This window comes from Anopheles coustani, chromosome 2 (genome assembly GCF_943734705.1).
Source record: "Anopheles coustani chromosome 2, idAnoCousDA_361_x.2, whole genome shotgun sequence".
In the NCBI taxonomy this organism is placed as follows: domain Eukaryota; kingdom Metazoa; phylum Arthropoda; class Insecta; order Diptera; family Culicidae; genus Anopheles; species Anopheles coustani.
This window is the reverse complement of record NC_071289.1, coordinates 31405115-31432576: the sequence shown is the minus strand read 5'-3', so window position 1 is coordinate 31432576 and position 27462 is coordinate 31405115. Positions and strand designations below refer to the sequence as shown.

At 43.5% G+C, this 27462-nt stretch overlaps 1 protein-coding gene across 2 annotated transcripts; it reads left to right on the top strand.

Annotated features, from left to right (window-relative positions):
* Positions 1–763: 763 nt before the first annotated feature.
* Positions 764–20161, top strand: LOC131266441 (ATP-binding cassette sub-family G member 4-like). Of its 2 annotated transcripts, XM_058268964.1 has the most exons (8): positions 764–1180; positions 9551–9681; positions 16750–16867; positions 16929–17118; positions 17186–18010; positions 18434–18602; positions 18680–18780; positions 18850–20161. In XM_058268964.1, the coding sequence occupies exons 1-8, from the start codon at positions 1149–1151 to the stop codon at positions 19348–19350; spliced, it is 2067 nt and encodes a 688-aa protein (XP_058124947.1). In that variant the 5' UTR covers positions 764–1148; the 3' UTR covers positions 19351–20161. The 2 variants fall into 2 exon arrangements, with proteins under 2 accessions (XP_058124947.1, XP_058124946.1); XM_058268963.1 differs by lacking the exon at positions 764–1180 and having other exon boundaries at positions 9480–9681.
* The last annotated feature ends 7301 nt before the right edge of the window (positions 20162–27462 follow it).

The following is a 27462-nucleotide window of genomic DNA, read 5'->3' as shown; positions in this document are numbered from 1 at the left end:
CGAGTCATAATGGAACTGCAGTTGTCCGTCACTGAGAACATCGGTCAGAGGTTTCCGGATCAAGCAGCTTCCTTCTAACAACAGTCGAAGCTCAGCGTGCAGCATTGCCAGGCTCGGCTTGAATTTGCTCACTAATGTGTAGCCCATTGGTGAAATGTGCTGTTCAGTGATGAACTCAAGGTATGACATATGTGAGACAGCTCCGGAACAAGCTATATGATCCAAGATTCGAGCTATCCATCCGTCGGCACAGTTTGTATATCGTGATCTGGGACTGCCTCACGGGTTAGGATGTAGGACCTTTACCTTTAGCTAAGCGGTTTTGACGAAATTTGATGAGATATGCACGATGCAGCCGTGCAAAGGGATATTCAGATGCTCAAAAATGAGCAATGGATGTCGTGTACAACTTGTGTCCGACATTGTAGTTCTGAAGAATGAGTCCGACATTGTAGTTCTCATGAATGAGAAAACAGCAACCAAAATTATTAAATTTCCTTCATGGTAAAACAATTAAAGAAAAATCAAAGATGCGCATCTTGGGATGTACGTTACATGTAAGGTAGTATGCGTAAACATACCAAATTTACCTTGCTTCCTGTACGGTTGCAAAGGAAAGCAGTATATTGCTGCTCACTCTCGCTGCAGGAGTTTTTTTTCGAATTTTGCCGAAGCTAATCCGCACACTTCGTCTGCGCGTTAGCCGCGCCCGAAGAACGCGCAGACGACGTGTGCACACCCCTTTAGTCCGTACTGGCATCACTCGACAACTTCTGCCCCATTCGAGAGGATCGTCTTTACGGGGTGTGTGGAAAAGTGTGCTTTTTCGTGTCACAATTCGACCTTTTGCGGGAGAAGAAAGTTAAACATCGATCGATGTAAATTGCTGTACTTTTCGTTGGTCATTCAACTGTGGACTTTAGGAATTATTCGTCACATCTGACCGTACATCTGATGGAGCTAAAATTAGGTCGGCAGTTGTGAATTGGCTAACCAGTGCGTTTGGTGCGGTTCTGCTGTAGTGAAAACGCGTTGTGAAGACCGAGAATATACGCACCTAAAAACTCACGATACATCGGAGTGCAACGAACTGAAAAAAAGGTAGCTGGGAAAATAAATAGGCGAACTAGAACTTCCCCATTCCAACCATGGATAAGCAGCACGTGCTGAAGAACAACATGTAAGTGCTTTATTTGTGTGCTAGCGGTCGCATTCGTTCGACGGCAAAGTAGATTTTCTTTGACACGGCCACCGCATTCGTTCGTTTTTCCACCGTTTTCCCGAGGCGTCTCCATGTGAATACCTAATGGCATTGTAATGTTTTGAATCACGCTAGAAAGATGGTCGCAGTGTGCGCTGATTGTAGTAGTGCGATGGTTGTTTGTAAACGTTGTGCATTAGAATGGGTGAGGTCAGACTCACCACGCCGAGGTTATCTGTGCTTTAAATAAATTATATTGGTTTTTTTATTCAAAAGCGGCCGATCGATGAAATAATAAACCAAACTTTAACTGAAATAATATAAAATTTAAACCCGGCTTGAGCGTGTCGCACACTGTTCTTGCTTTGGGCGGTTAGTTTTTTGGTCGTATCAACTTGACCTACTTCGATTGTTTTGGCGCACGCAAGGCGCCGTAACTTGATTTCGTCTCTTCGAACATTTACGACCGGTTCTTGAGACAAACGCGAACGGAAAGACAACCGTCGACGCGTCGTGGCTTTCCAATCGACTTCGAGAGCCCGCAGGCATTGAACTCGCCACCAGTGCAAAGCCTTCCGTTGGCCACTTGGCAAACGCGAGCTATTTTTCATCACAAAATCTAATCGCTCGGCGGATTTGACCTTAAGTTGCACGGTCTTATCGATCGGTTTGAGATCAGCTCGAGGGACTTGCACCTCGTGTGCACAGAACGGGCAGTTCAAATGTTTGAAAGTTGTAAGAAATCGGGTGGTTCATGAACGTTTTGCAGGAAGCAATTCTACTCACGTTAATTATAAGAGACAATTGTCGCTTTTAAAGAGCAAAATCTCGTTAATCATTCACTGCAACAGGAACTCCTTGCCAATCAACTGTAGATAATTGGCTTGTGGATCCCAAACAATTAATCAATCCCACGTTTAGTATGATGTACAAATGTTTTGTATTTGCATGCACTGAACCATTTGGTTACCTTACCTTGTTCTGAGTGTGCAACACACGTTACCCTAATGGACATGGATGGAATCTTCTCGTAGCTCTTCGAATTGCATACCATCCTCAAGCAGAACAATCCACATTGGAGGAACTGAATTAATTAGTAGCCATGCTGGTGCAGCATAGGGTACATTACATAGCATTGCTTACCGTCGCTCCGTTGCCTAATGGTGTTTCAACCGGCAACACCTTGGCCTGTGGTCGGTAGAGCCTATAGCAATCCTTGGATGCGTTACGGTGCGTTAGTCCCGTGGCAACTGTTAGTGCAGGAGAGGAGAATCGGGTGGATCCGCGTGGTTGCCTCCGGGTTCTAGGAAATTGCGTACGTCTAGTGCCAAAGCCGCCCAAGCATCACGTAACCTAGCAACAAACGGACGTTGTTGACAAATGTCTAAGGCTAGTAGCAGTGAATAGTAGTAGAAGGCTGCCTGCAACCCCGGTGACAGCTGTCATTCATCTATCCATGGACAATATGGCTAACATGGCGGCAGATTTAAGATCGCCTAACACTACGGGAGAAGCTTTAGCCAGCGGTTCCATCGAATCTTTGAAAACAGCATGAATGGCGGGCAAAGTCGAACACTATGCACCGTAAAACGAGGCGTTCATCGTTCGAAGAGAAGGTTGTTCTCGGTGAGGTCAGCTTCGAGTTGCACCCTATCGCATCATAATCTAGGTTAAACGTTCTACCCAGACGTGCATCTGTCTAGGCAAGCTCTCGGTCGATCTTTCCCTTTTCCATGCAAACACACACACGTTCGAAATTGTGTTGGCTGCTCTTCTAATCGGCGTTGGGAGAAGTTTTTTTCCTTCGACCACTTTTGCGCGCTTTTCACGTACATTTTCCACTATGAGCATGATTGCGAGCCTACGTTTGCGCATAGCGTTGGAGCGCCCGCTATGTTTGCCCATAAAGTGTGTACGTTGGCACCGAAGTTGCACCGGGCGGCCTTCAAAACCACCACCTTCTAAAGGTATATGTTTGTTGTTCTTTTTTAAATTTTCTATCCCTGCTTCTACCTCCCCCCTCCGACACCTGCCCGTTCGACCGCGATCGGATCGGATCGGTCGCGAATTTGACCGTGTGCGGTAGAAACGGGTTAGAAAATGTTAACCCCCTGCCACTTTGCCTCAGTCTTCGATTTTCCTCCAACGGTTAACCAGTCCGCGGTGTGCAAGATCCGTCCCCCTCCCCGACCACATCGAACTACCCCCACTTGGGCAACCAACCATCGGAGCTGCATTCACGACTTGCCAAACCCAAAGCCAAGAGCGTAGAATCGGTGGTGCATCGTGTGTCGTGAACCTAGCTGATGAGAAGCCTCCGATGGAGTGGTTCACGTCCGGGGCAGAAAAGCGCGAAATGAGAAGAAAGAGGGGTGAAGCGACGTTGCGAAAGTGCGATCTTGCGGTAACGGTTCGACCCCCGGAGGATGGGGTAGACGTTAATATCCCTTCCCAACCCAACCTCGTTGGTACGTTTCCCCGCGAAGGTTGCCCCCCGGGGCTGGACACCTAACCGTACAACCGGTGTAAACTTAAACTTGGTCCCTCCACCGGCCACCCTAGGTGCTCCATGCCCGATGTTTTCGTCCTCTCCGGAATTCCCTGCCGAAGCCGTTGGCAAAAGAGGGCTTGCGAAAAAACCGCGTGCGCCACTAACATTACGACTTACGGTTGGGAACGGGTTCTTCAAGCGAGTGAGAGATCGTTACCCTTGGGTTTTGACGGCATCGTTTCGTAATCGAACGAAGCGCCCGGCTCTGTTCCGCTAATAGACGCTCTAGCGAAACTTTGGAGACACCAGCTCGCTTGGTGTTGGCTAAGAAAGTAGCTCTTTGCTAGACCTGGCGAAAAAATTGGCACTTTAGAGATTAGAGCTTCTTTATTTTGCATTTCGAATCATAATTTATTCAAAAATAACGTAGTTCATTACCTTCCGATATTTCCATATCACAGTATATACTTCAGATGCTTAAAATTGATAAGATGAAACCTTAACACAGCCAGATTCTTTCATTTTGTAGCCCATATAAACAATTCCTAAAATCATATATCAAAAGATTTCAATTGCATATCCTTCTATGAACTACGCACTTAACACCAAGTAGAACCGTTGCCGAATAGACTGCGGCTATCTTCTAGCACCCATGAAGTAGGTCAAAAAGGCACGATAGTGCTAATGGAGCCAACCTCAAGCGTTCTAGGATTTCTTTGGCTCTAACGTTGCGCACAAAGCGGAACGCGCCGAACTCCCGGAAGTGGACACCCATCGAGGGATGGTTTGAAGGAGATCGTGTTAGTTACAACTGTCAACTCCGCTTGTCTGGGTCTCCCCCTGTTCCGAGATATTCCACCCTCTTGAGAGTGTTTATTCCACAGCTTAGAGCTCTCGGTGATCCGCGCGATCAGTGGTGGTGGTTAGTACACAAACGTACACACTGCTCCGGCTCCAATATGGGGGTAGTTCAAGTGGGAACATCATGCTGATAACGCGTGCAGTATACAGGGCACAGTGCAGGGCAACCACACTTGAAGCTGCAGCCCTTCAGAGGGCTGATAAAAAGGCAACCCCTCGGGGCGTCTTTGTGCTGCTGGTTTCGCTTTGTGTTCGGGCTTCGAGCTGACGTCAAAACTTTTCAAGTGTGCTGATTTACATATTGACCTCAGAGCACTCGAACGCGAACTGAAGTTGAGCGGGTTTGAGCTAGGTTTAAAGAGCAGTACAGTGCTGTGAGTAACTACTGACAATGTTTTACTACAGCGATTTACCCCAGATGTTCGCGAAAACGGGAAATACTAGATAAGCGGTATGATTAACATGTTCCAATAACAGACACTCTGGCTTATATGTTATAGCTTTCTCGCGATTTTAATGAAGGATTTTCCTACTCATATCATGATTTTAAATTAGAATCAAATTTGGAATAAAATGAGAAAACATAGCACAGACTTCCGCAACTCGCGTTGTGCACTCCATCATCTACTTAACGTCTACTTAGCTCGTTCGACAGTTGTGCACACACAGACTCTTTTTATTTGCTTTTAATTGTATCTCATTAACGCCTGGGTCAAGGAAAGGCATGTTTGAAAGACTTTACGAGATTCCGTGTCTATCGATTGCTTGCGAGACTACGTAACACAAGCAACAAATACGTGTGTACAGCGATTTCTCTATATCTGAGATTGATGTTGTGGTAAAGAGTCTGTTATCAATCCGCTCAAAGTTCGGTCCCTTTTTCGGGCTCACCTACGTCACAGTCTGGAAGGGGTGTTGTGTGGGCCTTCGCAGCCCTAGGTGACAGACTTTCATGGCTTATCGGTTCTGTTCTTTTTTCAAGGGCTTCATTGTCAACCGATTTGGTGTTTAAACCCCGGAGTGCCTTGCTACCAGCTGATAAGATTTTGGTTCGTCAATCACTTAAAAAATACAATAAATTAACCTGATGTTCTTGTTTACTTGCAAAATGTATATATTCAAGACGTTCTATTCTATCTTTGCCTCGGTGGCAACTGGTCGGCGTGGAGTTGTTTAAAACGACACAACGGTAAACTCCACGCAGTGTTACCTCACAAACATCAACCTTTGCCCATTAGTCGATCCAACTCGTGGATGTGTTATTTACACGCCATTTGTTTCCAAAATATTTACGTCCCCCCGGAGGTGACGGTGCGGCCAGATAACACGGACTGTTTCAAGGCTGTTCCGCATCGCTGGGAGGCTATGCGGCCGGGCGAAGTTGAAGAAACGAAACGAAAAGGCGAAAGTTTAATTAGTTTCATCGTCGAATCGGTGTTGCTTTGGACGAGATTTATCTTAAGCTGCCTCACCGATCAAATCACGTTCTGTCAAATGAGCAAGCATTTGTTTTTAAGCGTTCGAGTCCGAAATAGCTGTACTTCGCGATAGGAATTCAAATGAGCGGACGGAAACTGCCGTCAATCGTTAGCTAAGCAGCGAGTCCGGGGCCTCACCAAGTTCCATCGCTTATCAGTGTAAAGTCCACTCGAACTCCAAAGTCCAAATCGCTACTGGCTTGATGAGGGTGGAGGTAGGAATCGGCTTGTAGAACCGCCGTCACCCGAGAGTGTCATGCGTCTCATTCCGGGAGGGTCGTCGATGTTTGGACGATTGGACAGTGGCAGGCGGTGTCCGATAAGGATTCTTGTGCACACTTGCATTGGTGGATTGATCGTTGGGAATCAAATCTATTTTCCTCTTGTGCAGTCCAAACAATGTGTCTCTCGTAAAGGGTCGGTTTGTTTTGGGACGGACAGGCGGGCGGTACACGCCATGGAACCACTGGGTTAAGTTCATTCGCTTGTGTTGAATCCAACCATATGGGTTTCAGCGAAAGATTACGTCAACCTTACGCAACACAATTGGTATCCGGTGGCGCTAAGGAGTGACGTTCGTTGTTCTTCTTGCCTTTTTTCTGGACTACGCCCTTTTCAGGCAACTGTTGTATCTAAAAAGAACTTTCATTATTTGCATTGCAATTGTTTCCAGGAAATCAAATCCACTAAACTACGTAATCGGTTAAAATAAAAAAATGATTTCAAAAAAAATATATCGGAAGCAATCAACTCCAGCAATCAACAAAATCCAACTGAGCAAACGTGAAATTTGATTTGCCTTGCCTCTGCTGCTCGGATTGAGCAAATATTTACTTACTGGCACCGGCACCAGTAATCTCCTTTGAAGGTGAATCATCGTTAAAAGCACGATGTTCAGCTCGATATCCACCCAGAGTTCGCTTCGTTCCCCCGTCGAATTCGCCATAAGATGTAGACAGATGATGAGGCACATTTTTCAAATGGTAAAAACATGTAATACGTCATCTTTGTTCGTATTTTTTATCGTGCGTTTGCTAGAACTCGATCGACGGTCAGATTTATTAGACATCAAATGGAAAATTTTAACAATTTCGACACTTGAAAACACCTGCGCTACAAAAACGTTGGAACAAACTATAACAAAACTAATGTAGGAATTAACTAGATGAGTTGTGTTCATTGGAACACTTGTTTAATATTTCAAACCAAATTCGTCACCAGAATATTGTTTTAAAATAAAAAAAACCCAATATTGTTTTGTCTCCAGATTCTGGCAATAACAAAAAATATTTGAAAAGTTTTGGAAAAATTATCTAAAACATTATTAGTAAAATCTAAATAATTTGCTGACAGTTTGATCTATTTTATTGAGTTTAAATTTTCATTCCCGAAAAGAGTATCCGTTAGTTCGTTCATTTGATGTTTCCCTTTTGGTGCAAATAATTGCAGCGACTTTGACCCCGTTTAACCGGTACTGTAAGCCATAAAAAGTGAAAAAAAAATCAGACAATCACACACACACACTCACCAGAAGTGTAACAACTGCACGGTGCATCTCTTCAAGCGAGCGATAAATGAAACGATCGACTCTTCAGTCAGACAAACTGTGGTTTGTGTATTTGTACGTTTGTTGAACCAACCCACATTTTGTTGCTATGAAGGAGAGAATCAATGCTGTTGGAATCCATTGTATTTTCATTGCACATAAACTGATGTTTACAGATACTTTTTTTTAACGGCTGCAAATTTTAGAACGATCTGTTGGAACATCAGTAACAAATTGAATCCAAAAGATGTTGTATAATTACACGTTCTCGTTTTTCACTCCATTCATTCCGTTATTGATTTTGTGTAATGGACCACATAATCATTTTCGTCAACCTTTGGAAGCCTTTATCAGGATCGTTGGGACGAAACGAGTTTGTGCCACGATAATCTGATAAACGAAATCACTTTTCCTAGGCGCACATTCTTTTTCCATTATCAAAAAGACTCAAGCGCACTTGAATGAAACAGATAGATTCTCTATTTTGCTGCCTTCTTCCTTCCCTAATCAACTGCATTTGCACAGCACACGTGCAGTCTGCTGCACTTGTTGCACACCCGCTCGTATGCAAGTTGCGGTTGCACGCAATACGCGGAACAAAGAATGGAACGCGAGCGAAGCGTTGTGTGCGTGTGTTTCCGTTTGCAAAGAAAAGCCCGTCGAAGCGGGTGGTAAATAGGGAAGGGAAAGGGCCACACGCATACCTGGCTGCTTTGGTGGCGGTTTCTAGAAAAACGCGGTTTAATGCGTGTGGTGTTACGCTGCACAACGCCGGTGTTAGTGCACCAACCCCTACGGATGGTGGGGCCGTGGCGAGATCATGCGCCCCCGGGGGGAGGGTTGCATACAGCGGACACACAACACACAAACACACCGACGTCCCACGGTATATCGATCGCGGGGTTCGCGCGCTACGCGCCCTCGTATCGGATTGCGTTCGAGTCAGTCGTTCTTTGGTCGCCAACCGCGGCAGAGCAGCAAGCAGTTTTACGCATTCTTTCCTGGCCGTGCGTGCGTGTGACAAACACCACGCAACAGTGATAGGAAGAACAGCAAAGAAAACCCCACTCCACCCCACCAACAGACCCCCGGCTGGGTCGTTCAGGGTCGTTCGGAGGCGGAGGATTTGGATAAGCGAAAGGAGAAGCGAAGCTTTCGAAAGGGGTCGTGTCACGAGAAAAGTACACGCCTGCGTGAATCACCAGCTCGCCGTGCGCGAGAGTGTAGTGAAAGGAGGGCCTGCTCGGATTACCAGGAAGTGTACGGAAACGTGTTCGAAGTGCCTTCGTCCAAGTAACCGACGCTTTTTTCCCCCACACGTTTCCGGAAGCGTTTGTGCCAACAACTAAAACCCAGCATGATGGATGCTGTGCTGTAACTGCTCGAAGGGAGAAAATAGCAAAAACGGAAGAGTGAAAGTGCGCATTTACTACTCCCCTTGTCAGTCCGGCTTTCTCAGCTTCCGCGTCCTTCAGCAGTGTGGCGCTGCCAGCGACTTGTTTTCCAACCAACCCGAGTGTTTGTTGTGTGTGCAGGTCGAACGAAAGTGCATTCGCACTGCGACGTAAAAACTGCAATCGGGAAGATCTGTTCGATAGCAAACGCCTTTCTTTTCATGACGCCAATGCCTGTTATGTAGTGCGAGCGAACGGCTAGATCAAAACAAAACACAAACATCAAGTGACAGGAAAACGCCATCTTGGCATTGCCTTCTTGGAGCGAAGATAAAGCGAGACGCCGTGTTCTCAGCTCCGAGCAAGTGAGATAGCGAGTGGGTTCGTGTGATCAACAAAGAAGATCGCGGGGTTGAAATCTTGTAGTCAAAACAGGGGTGTTAGAAATCGGTGGATAACGAACGAATTTCACGGTGGACCATAGAGTGTATCAAACAGAATTGCAACCATGACGGAAACGATCGAAATCGCCGGTGGCAGCTCCAGCGTCACTAACAATTTGCTCGATGATAACAACAGGAAGAATGGCTCCGTCCGGGTGCAGATCGTCCCGTCGCAGCCGAAGACGCTCTCCCATCTGCCGGCCCGGCCGCCGGTCGACCTGGCCTTCCACAATCTCACCTACCGGGTCAAGGAAGGGCGCCGCAACAGTAAGTATCACCTTTTTTCTCTCCTTCTTTTCTCACACTTTGTTCGGAACGTGTACACGATCGCCACTTCCTGCTACGTGGTATCGTGATTTCTTTAGGGCCATCTTTATTCTACCCCACGATCGTACGTACCTTGAATATATACCCTCCCTTGTTTCTACCGCGTTGGGTGGATCTTTACCATCTTACGGAGTTGGGCGTTGTGCGAACGGAACAATGCATCCACAAACACCCAACCGGCGCCCAACGTGATGGCGTCGACTTTGTTATCGATCAATAGAACCCCCGGCCTCGTGTAACTGCGAGACAAGGAAATACGCCGCGAGCCGGCCGTTTTCGAGACAGGTTTTCTTGTTCACCGGCAAGACCAGTTGGCAGCGATTTTAGCGTGCACATCCGATTATACGAAGTCGATCACATTTCGCGTGGGGAACGTGACGAGGCGGACGAGGGGACCCGATGGCGGTGGTTTGTTTTTTGTTGTCTAGGCAGCAACTTATTTGCATCGATCGGGAAATTTGTGTCACCGACGAAGCAATTGTTTGTAAATCCCCGGGCTTGCAATGTAAAGCAAAAACCGTCTTTGTATTCGCGATTACATTCATTGATGTTAACTATAAATTAAAATATTTATCTTCGAAACAAATACATTAGAAAAAGGTAGAGTAATGGTAGCCAATTCGCGATATTTATATTATTTTTGTATAATATAGATCCGATCTCTTTTAACATACAAACAAATCCACGGTGTGTTCAGCAGCTAAAAATTGAAAGAAAGAGGATAGTTGTTTAAACTTATCAACGAATTTATTGGATCGATAAATAGTATCAAACGAAAAATAATAAATAAAATCAAAAGGCGTTTGATCTTTTTCCTCACGTCTTCTATCGATTGTGCTGCAAAAACTATGTTTTGCACAGTTTTGTTGAAAGTATTGCATGGTTTGACCTCGTAAATGTTGAATTTGAAAGAAGTGCTATTATGGAACTAGTTTTTCAACTGGTAAATTATTTAAAAACTGGCCAATTCACTGAAGAATTAATATTCTTTGAATTAATATTTTCTAACTATGTAAAATAGTGAGGAAATGTATAAATTTTCCAATTTTAATCGCATGGCTCATTATGCTCCTAATGACCCTATATCGAGCCGGAAATAAAACTGTGAATTAAATTCAATCTGTCCTTCGACTTGAGGCCTTGCTTATCACTTTCCGAGTGGAAATTTGTCACCGCTCTGGATTAGCCATTAATTCGGCCGGAAAGGAGTCGTTTTGATAAAGATTTTTGTCAGGCAACATTCGTCGACAGGCCTTCAATAGTGAAGGTTTTTCGACATTGTAAGATAAGGAATGGTATGCAACCCACACGCGCCACCATTCGAGATGTTTTTTCCTAAAACGAATCGTTCGAAGTGAAGGGAAAATAAAAAACGAAAAGATTTTCAGTTCCCAGGAATGCTGCTTGAAGGGTATATACATGTTTTCGGTTGTTTCATACATTTTGCATTGCATTGTTTCGTGCCACTCCAATGTCACGCCTTCCTTCATTGAATGTCGGCTGCCCTTTTACCTTTTACTGCCCTTCATGGGGCGGCATTTTTGCTGCAAATAATAGCAAACAAATATTAGTAATGATATCAAACCTGACCTTACGGGAACCGATCACCTCGCCTTGGCTATTATATCCTTCGCTCGGTACGATCGCTTTTGTGAGGCGAAGACACGTGATCGAATTGTCGCAAGCCATCCGACCCGCCCGGAAGGCGGATAATTAATATACGGGGAGTCCTGGTCACGTGCATTCGGGGTCAGAAATAGCAGAAAATTCCCAACAGGGAGTCCCACACACCGCTCGTGCCAATGCGTCAGTGATTTTATCAATCCGACGGGTACCGGTTTTGCCCCCGTTTCTCCTGTCGCATGTCGACCAGTGCCAGTGTCACAAAGCCATGTGCCTCCAATTAATTACAGCTTCAGCTTTCCTTCAACTAACAACCTGCGTCGTCGTAAGACGCCCTGTTGATGGCGAGCGACCTTTGCAATGCTGTTAATAGCCGCTGGACGTTTACCAAACGTCTAAGACTTTTTTTCCTTTCTCATGATCATTAGTAGAATGTGTGTGTAATTATGTGGATAGGAGGGCAAAAAATACTGGTAGCGAGAGGAGAGAAGAATTCGAACTAAAACCTCCAAAACAGCAGAAGATGAAAAGACTTTAAACTATCACAAAAAACACAATCCAAGCAGGTGCACTTAAGTAGCGTTTTTTGTGCTAAAAGTAATTTATAAAGGAGTTAAGAGATGTGTCTTAACTCCATTTGCTATTAAAGACACGGGATGTCATGCAAGAGATAAACAAACTTGGCATTAGGTTAACTTCCAGCGTAAGTTTTTAATTATTTTTGAATGGAGAGAAAAAAAGAGCAGATCAAACTCAACCTCTATAATAGTTGTTTGCGTATTCAACATGGTGGGAAATTATCTCAGAATCTCCCGCACTCACAGTGTGCGCGTAACAATAGTCCTTGTGCGTCAGCAAATGCCATTTTCGTGGGGGTGATTTTAAAATCCAATTTTCAGTTCTTTCCCGCACGAGGCACGGGACCTAGATTTGCAGTCCGATAAAGGTTGTGATTTTCCTTTTACCTTGCGGGGGTTGATATCGCCTCAATGCAATATTCATGAGGCGGGCCAAGGATCCACCCTTCGGGGGTCGATTTCACCCAAGCAAAACCCGTCCGTGCTTCGGCGGAAACAACGATATGCGTGTTTCTTATTCATTTTGCTCACCACCTCACGGAGTATGATTCATTGCTCGAGAGGGATCGTACATTACTAAGCACTTCGATGGTGTTTTTCTTTGTGATCACTTACTCGATCGGACGAACCGCTCGTAACACATCAAGAATGGATGAGTAATCTGTTTGTCCATAGGGTTTTCTGTGAAAAGAAACCATTTCTTTATACAACGGCACAAATGGAAGAAAGTACGTTCCAAGTCACCTAACCGTTAAAGATTGATTAAGTTAGACCATATAGAAATCCCATTTACCTTTTTTACATTTGAGTGGTCTCAAAGTCGTTCATGAAACCTTCCCTTCTGCTGCTATGCGAAACGAAGATAACAAGTTCAATTTTGTACCCGATTATCTTTGGCACCGTAATTGGACTCCGCTTGCAGTTGTTTGATACCTTTGTCGCTCATGCATCACAAGCTATCGGTTTTCGATAAGACCGATGTGACGTTATATTCACGTCATTATTTGTTTTACGTTTGCGGGGAATGAAAAAGTTTACCCTTTGGATAAAAATAACTCAAAGACCGCGTTTAACCCTGATAATAATCCCTCTGGATAACCCCAAACTGATAACCGATGGTAGAAAAAATCAATATTAATGACCCCGTGTCGGTAATGATGATGTTGATAGCGTGGCGAGTCGAAAATCGTTCACGCAAGGTTAATACATTTTTAATAGTCGAGAGAAAAAACCGTATCACAAGATCTCAGATGAAATGTGCTACGCACCGTCATGATGGTGGATAAACTTCGGGTAATTGTTGCTACCCTGCGGTTCCGGTTTTGGATCAATCAAAACCACAGGCCACCGGGGCAGTATAGACAGTATACACGTGTGTACTTTTTTAACGTGCTTCGTTCATTATAGACGTTCGATTGTAGATAAAACTAATTGCCCTAGTTACATCATTTACAGGGATGACTAGGTATTAGTTCCCCGCCGGTTGGGACTTTTTACAAGACAGGTGTTGTTATGAATGGGAAACGGCTCGGAAAGTACAACCCCGGAGAATTTATTTAATAATTACTGCTGGTCAGAGAACATCGTTTCGAAGATTTCCAACGCGGATACGGATTGTATATCAATAGCATCGACATGCCATGGCAGATTGCTGAGAAACGGGGAGTCGATAACCGGTAATCATCCGAACCAGGGTTCGGCACACGATACTTAAAAAAGGGCCAAATGTTGGAACAGAGTCACATACCGTGGGACAAATACCTCAAACGATGTATTAATGTTTTAAAATTGATGCTAAACCATTTTCAAATGGAGTATCAATTATCGAATCCAGAAATAACATAAAGAAAAATTTAAATATTGGAAAGTGTATCACTTAACCATGAATTTTGATATTTATTATCATTGAATTATTTTTATCATTCATTTATTATTATCATTTGCCGACCCCTGATCCAAAACAATCGTCAAAACATGAAAAAACGCAACGTTTAAGGCACACATGTCGTTTTATTTTTAATATTCTGGTTTTCATATCTTGCTATTCTGTGGCGAATATTATCACTTTACGTCCAGAGAACATATAAAATCTCTTGTGATATGTACAATGACCTATCCTCTAGAAACGACAAGCCTTTGTTCGAATTGTATCCAACGCATTCGAGGCGGCAAGTTACGTCAACCTTGAACCGTACCGGGTACATTTTCCGGGAAATCCCACTCTTCGTAGGCCTGTTCTTCGCTTGTTATCTCAGGTGGGGTTAAGTCTAGCTTAAGTAGCTTAATCGGGCCCCGTGTAGCCGACGACGAATATCTTCGGAGCCGGCGACGATGTATGTCATTGTCAGCATTCCGGTTTTTCGACTCTACGCAGCTCCATCTAACGAACGCAAAAACCGGTTCCACCGTCCCGGGGCAATGATGGTTGCCAAAATCAAACATTTCCAGCGTTCCAAGCGATCCAGACCCTTCTCCCCTCTCTCCATAATGTGAATATGACCTTCTGAGTGTTGGCGTGGTTGATAGTTTGGCCGTTGCCGCTTCGCGGCTATCTTCTTGTTTCCGACAACCTGTTCCTTTGGGGGGGTGAGATATTTTACTTTTTAATAAGCGATCGAGCAGCGGTCACCGGAATTGACCTTGCCGATGCCTTGTCTCAAAGCAACAGATGTGGTTTTATGGCGCTTCTGAATTTGATAAACGAATGAACGGCGGGCCCTTGCTAGCCAAATACGTCACGGTATGTATACGCTGAAGACGATGATGAATGTGATCAAGCTATGAGCGCGGCGACAGTTGAAGCCAGATATAATAAATACTGGCAAGGTTGGTACGTAAGTTGTTTGTGCTCCTTCCTTCAGTTCTCTACATTTGGCGCAAAGAACACAGTAATCCGCCCGAGAAGAAGGCGTATTTCGTCGATGTGGCGCCAGTTGCCGACGGTGTTCGCAAATCTGGGCCAGTGTTCACGAATCATCTGATCCAACAGTCGTAGGAACACACAAACACGGCACCCTCGAATGCCTTTGCCACAATCGAATTTCGTGGGGAAACAATCGAACTGATAAACGGTTGATAAAGGTAGAAAATCTTTTCTTCCTTCATCGGCTGTGCAACCGAAGAAACGACGATACCCTCATTCGAACTTTTTGAACCGATAATCGAATGATCAATACTACTGCAATTATTAATGTGGGAAATTTTATGGAACGTGGCCGTTTGTGCATCACGTCTCGCATTACGTCTTGACATGGAAAGGGTAGCCCCGGTTCAGACTCAATGCCCTCGATGGTGTATTCCATGTAGTTTGGTTAGATGTTTTGTTATTTGATCTGGATTTTACTAAAAAGAAAATTAGATTAGAAAATGCAGTCACAAATTTTATATTTTATGATTGCAACTTGCATCGATTGCATACTTTCAATCTTTTTTGAATTGTTACTGGGCTAAAAATTACAGAAGTCTGTCAACAGCCAAGAAGAACGCGTCGAGCACGGACTACGATCGAAAAATATACGTTCGAATCGAATTGTCAAAGGTCACTCAAGTGAAAAAGCGCGGGAAAAATTTCACTCATCTCCCCTTAAATATGTTCATTTTACCTGCCATTTTGAATGTGAACGAAATGAGCTCTTTGGGCAAATCCGTTCGTTCCCGTTTGTATGGGAAGAAATCCGCGAGGTTTTAAGCCGCGGATTCTCAACGAATTCGAAAATTTCAGGGTTCTTATTTAAAAAAAGAGTGTTAATCGCTTTTCTGGGGATCCTATTTGTAGTTTTTATGAATTAATTATCTTATTGTGTAATTATTGAAATGATTACCAACGACTTCGTTTGAAAAGAAACAATCATCCATTACATTGAAACACTTCAACGCCTTAGGTATAAACGAAGTTGGAGGCTTCAAAGGAACCTTTGAACATGTAAGGTATAAACGAACAGAGTTCATTTTTCTCCGACCGTCAAACGGATTTTATCCGGTCGTAGTCCGTGCTCTACCCGGAAGTGTTGGCTTCAGTGATTTACTTTAACTGAAATCCAACGCACAAAAATATAATCGCAAATAATTAGATGTATCATGAAAATGTTCCTTCAATTAAGAATGTTTTCGCAGGAATTGCTTTGAGTAGCTGAAAATCCCAAATGAAAAAGAAATGCACACAACTTAACCGAGCAGGAAATAAAACTTGCCCCTACGACACCCTCGACATGCTATTGAGATTGAGATTGAAGGAGCATTTAACAGTTATCAAATTTTTCTATCGTTTGAAATGGGCTTCGATTTTTGATTCCCGTTGCTTTGTAAGTCCATACTTGAAATAAATCACAAGCCGGGCGAAACCCCGAAGGTGTAAATTAAATCTTTAAACTATTCCGTCCGCCCCGCATCGGTGACCTTCCGTGAGGATCAATTAAACGTCCTCCGTACGTCCGTCAGTTGCAAGTATTCATTATTGGACGGTAGAAAAGGCCAATCATTCCCGCGAGCTGTGTAACCATATCGAACACTTGCACCGACGAAGCGATTCAGTCTTTGTCCTCCCCATCTCCAACTTGCCGTTGTTACTTACCCGGCACCATAACCTGATGGCCTTTTGCGGTAGTTTGAAGACGGAGGGAATTAATCGTGGAATTAATTGCCATGTTCGAGCAGGTGACTGAGAGCGACATCCTATGTGGTGTGAGTCGTTGGAACTATGTTTATGGCGAAATGGAAAATAATTATTTCGAAACCTGATTCTCAAGCTCAGTTCCACTTACTAATCAATATTTTTTTATCGCTTTTCTTCTTCCTCCTAATTCTCTAGATGTGAAGACCATCCTGAAGGAGGTAAGCGGCAAACTGCGCTCTGGAGAGCTGACTGCCATTATGGGACCGTCGGGAGCTGGCAAGAGTACGCTGTTGAACATTCTTTCCGGATACAAGTAAGTAATCAAAGCATTAAACTTATTTTGGATGGATTTTAACTATTTGTTATCTTTTAAGGACGACCAACATCGATGGATCGATTACGATGAACGAAAAGGAGCGCAACCTGAGCCAGTTCCGCAAGCTTTCCGCGTATATCATGCAAGATAACCAGCTTCACGCCAACCTGACTGTGGAGGAGGCGATGAATGTGGCGGCCAGCCTCAAACTGAGCCAGACGGTCGAGAAGAGTCAGAAGCAGCATGTGGTAGGTGATCGTGTAAACTTTTCCTGTTGCCCATACAGTTTGATTCAGCTCTTCTCGTTCGTTACAGATCAAAGAAATTTTGGAAACACTCGGCCTGGAGGAACATCGGCCCACGCTGACACGTAATCTGTCCGGTGGACAGCAGAAGCGCCTCTCGATCGCTCTCGAGCTGGTCAACAATCCACCGATCATGTTCTTCGACGAGCCCACCTCCGGTCTGGACAGCTCGACCTGCTTCCAGTGCGTGAGCCTGCTGAAGTTCTTGGCACGTGGTGGTCGCACGATCATCTGCACCATCCACCAGCCGTCGGCCCGGCTGTTCGAGATGTTCGACCAGCTGTACACGCTGGCCGATGGGCAGTGCGTGTACCAGGGTAGCACCCGGCAGCTGGTGCCGTTCCTTGGCACGCTCGATCTCGAGTGTCCCTCGTACCACAATCCGGCCAGCTACGTGATCGAGGTGTCGTGCGGCGAGCACGGTGATCACACGCGCAAACTGGTTAACGCGATCGAGAATGGCAAGAAGGACATCCGGACGGAGCTGGACTTCCCGGCGCAGAAGAACAAGAAGAACGAGAACGCGGCCAACGGAAACGCAAACCTGAAGGTGAACTACGAGCGCATGAACGGCGGTGCGAACAAGTACGCGGACAATCTGAACCTCGGCGGCAACGGGCTGCTGCCACCGTCGATGGTGAACGATATCGCGAAGGAAACGGAAACGATCAAGATTGCGGTCGAACCGGAAAAGGAGCCGGAGGTGAGCAGTGCGCTGCTGCCCTCGGTAGGTTCGGTGGACAGTGATCATTCGCCGAAGCGCTACCCGACCTCCGAGTTCCACCAGTTCTGGGTGGTTCTGAAGCGAACGCTGCTCTTCAGCAGACGCGATTGGGTAAGTTGGTCATATAGCCGAATTCGCTAACTTTTGCTTGTATCGCATCCATGTTGGAATAACGCATCGATTTTTACATATACCGTACTTTACATATACCATGTAATATATACCGCTAATGAAGAGAGCACTTAGTTTTCGAAGATAAAAGGCGGCGAATTACCTTTATTGTAGCTCTCTTCATCAAAAACCGTGCAAACTGTATTTCTGTATCCTTTACTGTAATTACAAAAATAATGCGCTAGAAGCAATCAAAGTTGCCTTAGAGAAACAACTGATCCTCTGTGTCAAAGATACGCTTTAGAGCCAAAATTGCAACACTATTTCAAGAAAAAAAAAAATGCTGATAACGCCTTTATCGAAGAGAAGTTAAAGCGGTGACGATCAACATATTAACGATTTGGTTCTCTTATCTCTCAACAGACTCTTATGTACTTGCGTTTGTTTGCTCACATCCTGGTCGGTTTCCTGATCGGCACGCTGTACTACGATATCGGTAACGATGGTGCTAAGGTGCTTAGTAACCTTGGTTTCCTGTTCTTCAACATGCTGTTCCTGATGTACACGTCCATGACAATTACGATTCTATCATGTAAGTTGGGGCAATGATGGGCACCTTCTTGTTAAAAGTAGGATCAATCTGTATCTGTTCGTTCTCACCGATTTCAGTCCCACTGGAGATGCCGGTATTATTGAAGGAAAATTTCAATCGATGGTACTCGCTGCGATCGTACTATCTTGCCATCACCGTCTCGGATATACCATTCCAAGTAAGTATCACTTTATCGGGGAATAGAAGAGCAATTCTTACATCGTCCCATTTGTTTCCCTTCTTTCAGACCATCTTCTGCGTGCTGTACGTTTCGATCGTGTACTACTTCACATCGCAGCCACTCGAGTGGTTCCGGTTCGCCATGTTCCTGGGCTCCTGCCTGCTCATCTCGTTCGTGGCGCAGAGCGTCGGGCTGGTGGTCGGTGCCGCGATGAACGTCCAGAACGGTGTCTTCCTGGCGCCGGTCATGTCCGTACCATTCCTGCTGTTCTCCGGCTTCTTCGTGTCGTTCGACGCCATTCCAATCTACCTGCGGTGGATCACCTATCTCTCCTACATTCGCTACGGTTTCGAGGGTACCGCTCTGGCCACCTACTCGTACGGCCGCGAGAAGCTCAAGTGTCACCAGGTGTATTGCCACTTCAAATCCCCATCCACCACGCTGGAGGAGCTCGACATGCTGGACGCCAACTTCACGCTCGACATCGTGGCGTTGATCATCATCTTTGTTGTGCTGCGAGTCGCGGCCTTCCTGTTCCTGCGCTGGAAGCTGAAGACTACCCGATAAGCATGTGACGTTGTTTCGACGATTTTAAAATTTGAGCTGATGAAGAGTTGTTGCTCGTTCCATCAAACTCCGATACCATCGTAGCGTAAGCCAAAGTAGCATGTAATGTTTTCAGAATGTTTTTTTGTAACTGTACCAAAAAAAAAGCAACAGAAAAGCAAACGAAAAATTGAAGGCGAGAACAAACAGTGTGATGATGGTCGCCAGACCTGAAAGTGAAGAATAGCTACTCTAGAGGAGGTTATTTTAACGACTTGACACACCGAACGTAAAGAAACATATCAATCCCGCAGTGCCAGATCCCATACATTTCAAACCATTTGCCAATTTTTGAAATTTTCAAATCAAAAACGTGGAAAAAGCAGCTCGAAACAAGCGTGCCTTTTTGGGTGGCACTCGGTGCGAAGGAGCTTTCTTATGACGTAGATAAGTACTTTCTCTTTCTCTAGCAACAGAAGGGACTTTGGAACTTTTTACTTTTCGTTTTTCGTCTTTTAACTAAACGACCCTTTACCGTTTAAGCTCAAGCGCACACGCAACGTGCGAATAAGCGTCGATCGATAATCGGAGTCGAGGAACGGGGATTTTCTGTCTGTAGTTGAATACCGTGTAGAGTAGAATATGTTTCTAAGAAACCATGATAACAACAACAACAAAAAACACAACTGTCTAAATGTGATAACATTTTAAATGAAAGCAATTACATCATGAATATACAATTTTGTGCAGGACCGATTTGTTAATTAGATGAAGGATGCATAGTAAGCATAAAAATAAAAATAACGGTGAATAAAAATGTGGTTTTTGTAAAAAATAACAACCGGTGTTTTTGGATGTGGATGCAAATACAGAATAGTGCTACAGTAAGCAGTAAATTCCGCCAATGTTTGGATTCTATATCATTCGCTTTTTTAAGTTTTACGATTTTTATACGTCATGCTAGTTTTTATTCAGGTAATTTTTCTACAATTTTTAATGTTTGTTGTATTTTCTAGTTTGAAGGTTATTCCGATGATAATTATTAATGTAACTTAGATGATTTATTGTTACAAAGCGTATTTTAATATATTTTGAAACAAATTACATTACAATGGATGCTTTTTGGACAAGTCAGGCTCGACGGCATCATTACAATTATCCTCCCAAGTCAATGTTCCATTGTATTCTTTAACCTGTCCAATATACTCACTAACATCGTTAGTAGATGGAATCGAAGAGACATCATCCATGTCGAGCGTAAAAGGGTTAGAATAGACACATCTAAATAACCGACAGCGATGAGCTGCAAACTACGAAACAAACACCTCATAATTCATCCATCGATACTTCCACCGATACTTTGATTATTGCTGCTCAAGAAGATGACTGGAATAAAAAGGAGAACAGTTGAAGATGAAAGCACAATGCACAATGCATCTGCATGGGCTTCGAACTCGGCGGAAAGAGAGAGAGCTTGCATTGCCAACTACAATTGCATACACTTATCCACTATAACGCCGTCCTACCGGAGCCACTTTCTGCATGACGCTTCACCTTCATTCGTGGCGTGGTGGATGATTTCATTTCATAAAGCTTAATTTTTCTCGCCTCCGATCGTTGCAATTTTCCCCTTTGTGCTGCATGCACTCAAAGCCTCTAGAATCGGCAGGAAACCGACGACGGAAGGGAAACGCCACGGCCCCTTCGAGAAGCCTCTTATTAACACTCTTCGAGCCGAGAGTACCATTAATCTTGACCGATCATCTTGTGAGGCCGTGCGCGTGCGGCCCGGATGAAAGGTTCGTTCGGAGAATGGTCCCCAGTTCGTTGCCGTGTGCCCCGGGATTTCGATGAACGGCTGGCGGTCAACCACTTGTTGCACTCATCAAACGCTCGAGTAGAATTGTCTAAATGCCACCATTTTGCACCCTCCCGTTGATTCACCGTTCGGAAGGGTGGAAAAAAGCGCTCCCTAATAATTCCTCGCAACGCCACGCGGAGGATTAATCGAGTGGCGAAAGAAAGTGAGTGAAAAGCTCTCCACGCTCGGTGGTCCACGGTTCGTGGCGATACTGTCAGCTGGTGGTCGTGCCGTGGGGAGGAAAAGCCTTTCGCTTGCTTCTGATTAAAAAATAGTAATCGACCCTCTGCACAGCCGCGGTTTGGCTCAGCGTAGTTAATGAGGCACCGTAAATCATACCGCGTGCGGCCAAGGCGTTGGGGACGATTAAAACGTTATTAAGCTCGTCGCAGATCATCTGCTGGGGTTAATTAATAGCTAGAGGTTTCATCTAACTTTGAAACGAAAAAAAAAACATCGACCATGGAGTTCATCAAAATTGTTGATAAAAATGATAAATTATACTTAAACCGGAAAAAATATTTTAATCTATTGAATAAAATTACTTAAGTTTTGAACTACATTGATGATTTTGAATCATTAATTCTACTATATTAACAAAAATGTCATGGCCTTCTAGCTAGAAAAAGCTCAGGGGATCAATTTTACGTATTTTCGATTCTCTTTTTCAGTGTCTCGAAGACAGAGAATTATATTTTCAAACTAAAAACGAATTCTTCAAAATTCAAAACTACATTTTTAAACAACTTTATCACGTTTTATCTGATTTGATATCATACGATTTTTTCGCAAAGCGAAAGGTGTTGGTACAGAACATCGATAAAAGTTCAGTTTAGAAAAAATAATAAATTCTTTATTAATTGATATTTTGCAAATCAAACATTAAGTACATTTATTGGCTTTATTCTGGTGATGTACATAGTTTAAATCAATGTTTGGTCTGGTGTTTTGAAAACCCTTGTCTTATTTTTCGTGTTTTTCGAAAGTTGCTTAGTTCTTTCTTTAAATTATTTAAACCCAAAATCATCTTGGTTTGTTTAAGGTTCATAGGTTGAGTTCTTAAAAAAGAACAAAAACAGAAAGAAAGCAATTTATGTGCTAAACAACAGACAACCTGTAATATCATTTAAAATGTCGTTTTGAAGATAAACGATCAAAGAAACGGGAACGGTAAGAAGCAATAAGCTTTCTTGTCATAAGTAGCCCTATCATGATACTATTACAATGCTAAGGGTATCCTCGAGGAATAAACGGTATACTCCTAATGAGATAATTTGAGGATTCTTCTTCCGGCGTTCTTCGGAAAGGCTCTTCAGCATGCAAATAACGGTCATCCTCGAAGGCATCTCGAGACGCGTCCGTCCGTCCATCTGTCCATCAGTCGATTGTCAATCAGCGTCAAGAAGATGTGTGCTTGTTGGCAGCAGGACGTCGATCGCTGCCGTCGAGATTTGCCTGTCCTGTTCCGAAGAGCCACGTTCAAGGATTATCTGCTCAATTTTATTTTCACCCGAGGATTAATAAGGGTTGGCCTGCGCTAAAGAGGCGACATGTTTTCTTCTTTCGTCGTTGGCAAAAGTTTGCTACGAGCTCGTGATTGATGTGCTCTTCCTGGTGATCATATAAAATTTGCCTATGCCAGCATGCTGATCATGATCATCAGCATCATCATTAGGTGATCAACCTCAAAACGACACTTTCGAAGAAGGTGCGGTGTGGGCTGAATAATTTGGTTCCTCTCCGTCGAAACGTTTCCCGTTAGGAATTCTTCATCACGCCGAAGAGACGCCCCCATTTAGGAGGATTTGCTTGCATCAATTTTTATTATATTTTTTAGGCTTGGTGACACTTTTCGCAATTTCCATCCCCTCTCCCGCGACCGAACCCTTTTTACCGACCGTGCCCGAGCCAGTGTGCCAATGAATGATTTATTTCTCTGCATAATTTTGCATACGCAAAATGAAAGACCAACGTTCCATCCGGCCCATTTGGCCCTGGGAAGCGGGGCGGGTTGGCGGCGCTGGTAGGTGACAAGGAACCATCTAAGGGTTGGCCGAGGTTTATTACTCCTCCCCTGCGCCCCTCCTCTTCCGGGCCGTGTAGTGAATGGTTTTGGCTCTCTAGTGTTTGTTCTGTTTCCTTTTTTTCGAACCGAGTCTAACCTTTCGTGAGACACAGACGTAAACATTGCACTCGCGGGCACGCGTTGCGTATGGGCGTTCACGTTCATATTCCCCAACCACTCCAGGCGTCCCCTCACGCACTGACGGAAGTGAGGCAAGAAAGTGTTGTTATTGTTTTGTAGGAACGAATGAATTTTAAATTCAATGACGGCGCCGATCGTGCCACCCCGCAGCATCCCGATGCCTTGCCAGCCTTGAAACTATATCCCGTTGGTTTTAAAGTTCAAGTTTTTGCTAACGTATGGTATTTTTTTTAAATTATTATACCATTAAATTGTTTTTGTATAGCGTTTGTACTTGGTTTCTATTCATAATAAATAGATAATTTAAAAAATGGTATAACGTTCACAGAGAGTTCATATGACCGAAAGACGGTATATTATACATTGGGGGTAAGCCTTTCGTAATATCAGGTATTGTCATACTCAATATTCGATGCTAACCCTATGGACACTTCAACTTGATATAGAAAATTACATAAAACAACTTAATCCTCTCCCAACTGTCTGTCCCAACATAAAGTAAAAACTAAAAACACACGAGACAATTAAATCCTCGGTTAAACAGGAGGGGACTCTAATTTAGAATAAACGCTCTACCATTTTGGTTAACCCTGTTTAACAGTTTAAAACAGAAACCAAAAACAGATGAAAAAACGTAATGGCCATCAGAAAACTTGGAAACACAACGCAAGCAGTTGTGGCCGAAAATGTTGTGCATGTTCACCATTGCTCCGCTCCAAGTAACCCTTCCATGGGCTTTCCTCTCTCCGTTGCATCCCAGGAGGAGGTTTGTTTGATTTGATTTATTTATTCAGTTACGAATTTTCGAACGTTGTTCAAGGAAGTAACAGTAGTGATTCCGCGTTTTACGTACTCGACTGTTCCCCAAAATTTGTATGTTCGATGATTTTCTTCCCTTTCTCTAGGGTTTTCTTTGATTTAAAGTAAAAGAGAAACAATGATCCAAGCTGGACGCATTTAACTCATCCACCCGCGCGAATATGTCATCCCTCCGTTCCAACGCGGTGAAACTTCGGTCGGGAAAAAGAAACTACAAATGTCCGAAAACAATGTTTTTCGGTCATCCAGTCGTCCAGCCAACCCTCACTCGGTTCTCGGTCACGTGCCGTGGCGAACCCGGACCACGCGTGGCGTTCCACGTATATGGGCAACGGTATTTATGTTAATTGCTTCATTGAATTGACCACTTGTCGCCGTTATGCGTTATGATGTATGTATGTCTCGCCCCTCGCCCTCCACCAAGGCGGGGATCCATCCCTTCTCTCCGTCACCGAGAGACACAACTGTCACTCGAGTCGGAGCTGTAATGTGAAACCTGTGCCGGGCATGGCTCGTGCCAGATTCGCCAGATTGTACGACCCCCATCATATGCTGGACACTAGGAATCGGTACAGTTCCAGCGACACACAAAACTCCGGTGTCATTCAATTGTTCGGCAGGGCAATGTAATTTAACTTTATATTTATTTCATGCGCATTCATGTAAAGCTCACTGGAAACGGAATCTGGTTTTCACTTTACTATTGGCTGTAGTTTTGGTATTTTATTTTACCTTTCAAGTAAATAACTCGAAATAGGGCTAGTGACGTGAAAGTAAAAGCATTGCTGATAAGAAATATGCTGAACTAATCTGTTAAGTAAAACTACTAAAACTCGTTAAAACAAGCTATAAAAGTAACAAATTTTATTCCTATTAATTATACATTGATTGCTACTAAACACAAAACAGTTTAACTTGAATTGGAGGATTGGTATGTTTATATATCTAGACGCGATCATTCGTTTTTGTAAAAAGCACAAGCATCATTTTTATCGGTTTTATAGACTACTAAATTCGTCTATGCTATCCTATCCTATAATAACTAAATTTACTGACTTTGGCATTCTTAATCAGAAAACAACAAACTACATGCGGAGTATAAATACCAACTCTTAGTACTTCACAGTTTTAAACCCAGGTTGAATTCCTTTTACTCCCATAATTTTCCTATTAGTGTAATTTAATCTCAGGCAATAGCGTCTCTCTGAACGAACTAAATTACTCAGTATATAAATGTAAACTTCCTTGACAAATGTTGAATTTAAAATATTTTTAAATATGCAAAAAAATATTTTTCTTTTAAACATGTTTTCTGAGTTTTATAAGCTCAATAGATTCTAAGCGTAATCTTGTTCTATAGTGTAAAGCCCATCAATGAGACCATCAATCAAATCAAATTAATTTTAATTTATTGTACCTTAACCAATAGCCATTTGTTATTATCAACACCAATATTAGATTAGGCATAAAGCACTTATATAATATTTGTGTCTAGCAAATCCTGCTTTGAAATAAACATTAAGCAAATCATATTTCAAAATTAATTTTAGATTTACACTCTCAAGAAAGGCCGAGAAGGCGTTCCACGTTGGTTGAGTAGAATTTTCCTTCCTTAACCGTTATGCCATTTGATTCGAAAGCACGCTCTAAAATGCATATAATTCGTTCGCATTCCTTTTTCCCGTTGCAGTTCGATTTCTGCATATGCATTCCGGGGCACGTAAAGTGCGTGAGAGGAAATCGACAAACGTACGCAACGCTGCGTGCGTTAATTGTTGCCTATGGTTTTCCGTTTTCTCTGTTGGGATATCGTAGTTATTGCGGATATTGCGGGAAGTAACATACAACATTCCTTTGCGTGCTGATTTGCTTACATTTTTCCTTCCCCCACTCACCTTGCCTAGTTTCTTGAGGCGGTTCGATTATAAAGGTGAAAGCACCGCCATCAACCGCCACCCCACCGGGGTCCTTTTTCATGCTTTCCACGCTCTGATAGTGCGCAGACTTGCGCTGGCGAAATAGAATGGCCGAACAGTTCCGTCATTCGGCCGCTCGGTTGACTGATGACGATTGACAAACGTCCCGATCTCGGGGCCCACCGGAGTGAAAGAAGACCCAAAAAATTCACCACCTTGTGGGGCCCATGTTTATTATCTTTCGGCGGTTAATTGTAGGGCCCGGCGGGAGCACACCATTGCGTTAGCATTAGACGGCGATCATTTCGGCGGGAGCCACACCGCAGTGGGACGATCGAGGCGAAAGGATTAGGCGTTTTCATTTGGGGCCCGCGGTTTATTTCTGGCGCTGGCTAATTGCGTAGTGGTTCGATGGAGCGTGGCGAGGCGGGAAAATTCGATTTGGCCAGCAAAACGCATAAGTATAGGGATTTATGGCCTGTGCAGTGCACCGGAGACTGTGGTTATGGAAAGTAGTGTGATTTGTTTTAGTTTTTTTCTCAGTTTTTTTTTTTTTGTGAGCGGTTGTGAGTCGGGAAACTAATTTCGAAGCCTATGATTGAGGAAACGACAAAGGGAAAGTTGTCCGACAGAAGGAAGTGACACTTCTTGGCGAGCGCCTTGCGTTTATTATAGGGTTGCAAATGTTTTCTCAAATCAAATGCAAGCATAAAGGTGTCATATTTGGTCTATTAATTTCATTCATTTTGATCTAACGGATAGATTTATGCCTTTTGTATATTTTTTGCGTTTTTCTACGGTAAATAATAAGAATTATCAAAAGTGAAAAATATTTCTTTAATTTTCTATAAGAAATTATGAAATAGATGTAAATGATGGTAGCAATACAAAAGATACAACTTATTTCGTTAGACGAAAATATCAGTATTTGTACAACAGGGTGGTACAATATTTCCGGGATTTAAGACCTGCTTTACTATCAATCGTAACTACGTATGTTACAGAAGACTATCGATTATTACGAAGTCCGCGGCTATATGCTTTACTCATATTAATATGTTAGTATAGAATATACAATTTTGTTACTTGATTCTCTTTTCATTTAAGATGCAATTTTTTGTAAGAACACATTATCAAATTTAATAAATTTAAAAGTGTAAAAACATATGTTTTAATAACAACAAACGAGTAATTAAATAAAGGATTTCTTAATCTTATTCAACGTAAACAAATTATCTCCAAAATTACTACATTTCGCGTTAGCATATTTCTCTTTTACTGTCTACTGGCATGTTTTAATGCTTTACACAATTTATTGCCAAATGTGTCCA

Excerpts from the sequence above, each read along its gene's own strand:
- LOC131266441 (XM_058268963.1), top strand. The coding sequence starts at position 9,480 with ATGACGGAAACGATCGAAATCGCCGGTGGCAGCTCCAGCGTCACTAAC. Across the intron at positions 16,868-16,928 it reads AACATTCTTTCCGGATACAA|GACGACCAACATCGATGGAT; the intron begins GTAAGTAATCAA and ends TTATCTTTTAAG. Across the intron at positions 17,119-17,185 it reads AGAGTCAGAAGCAGCATGTG|ATCAAAGAAATTTTGGAAAC; the intron begins GTAGGTGATCGT and ends CGTTCGTTACAG.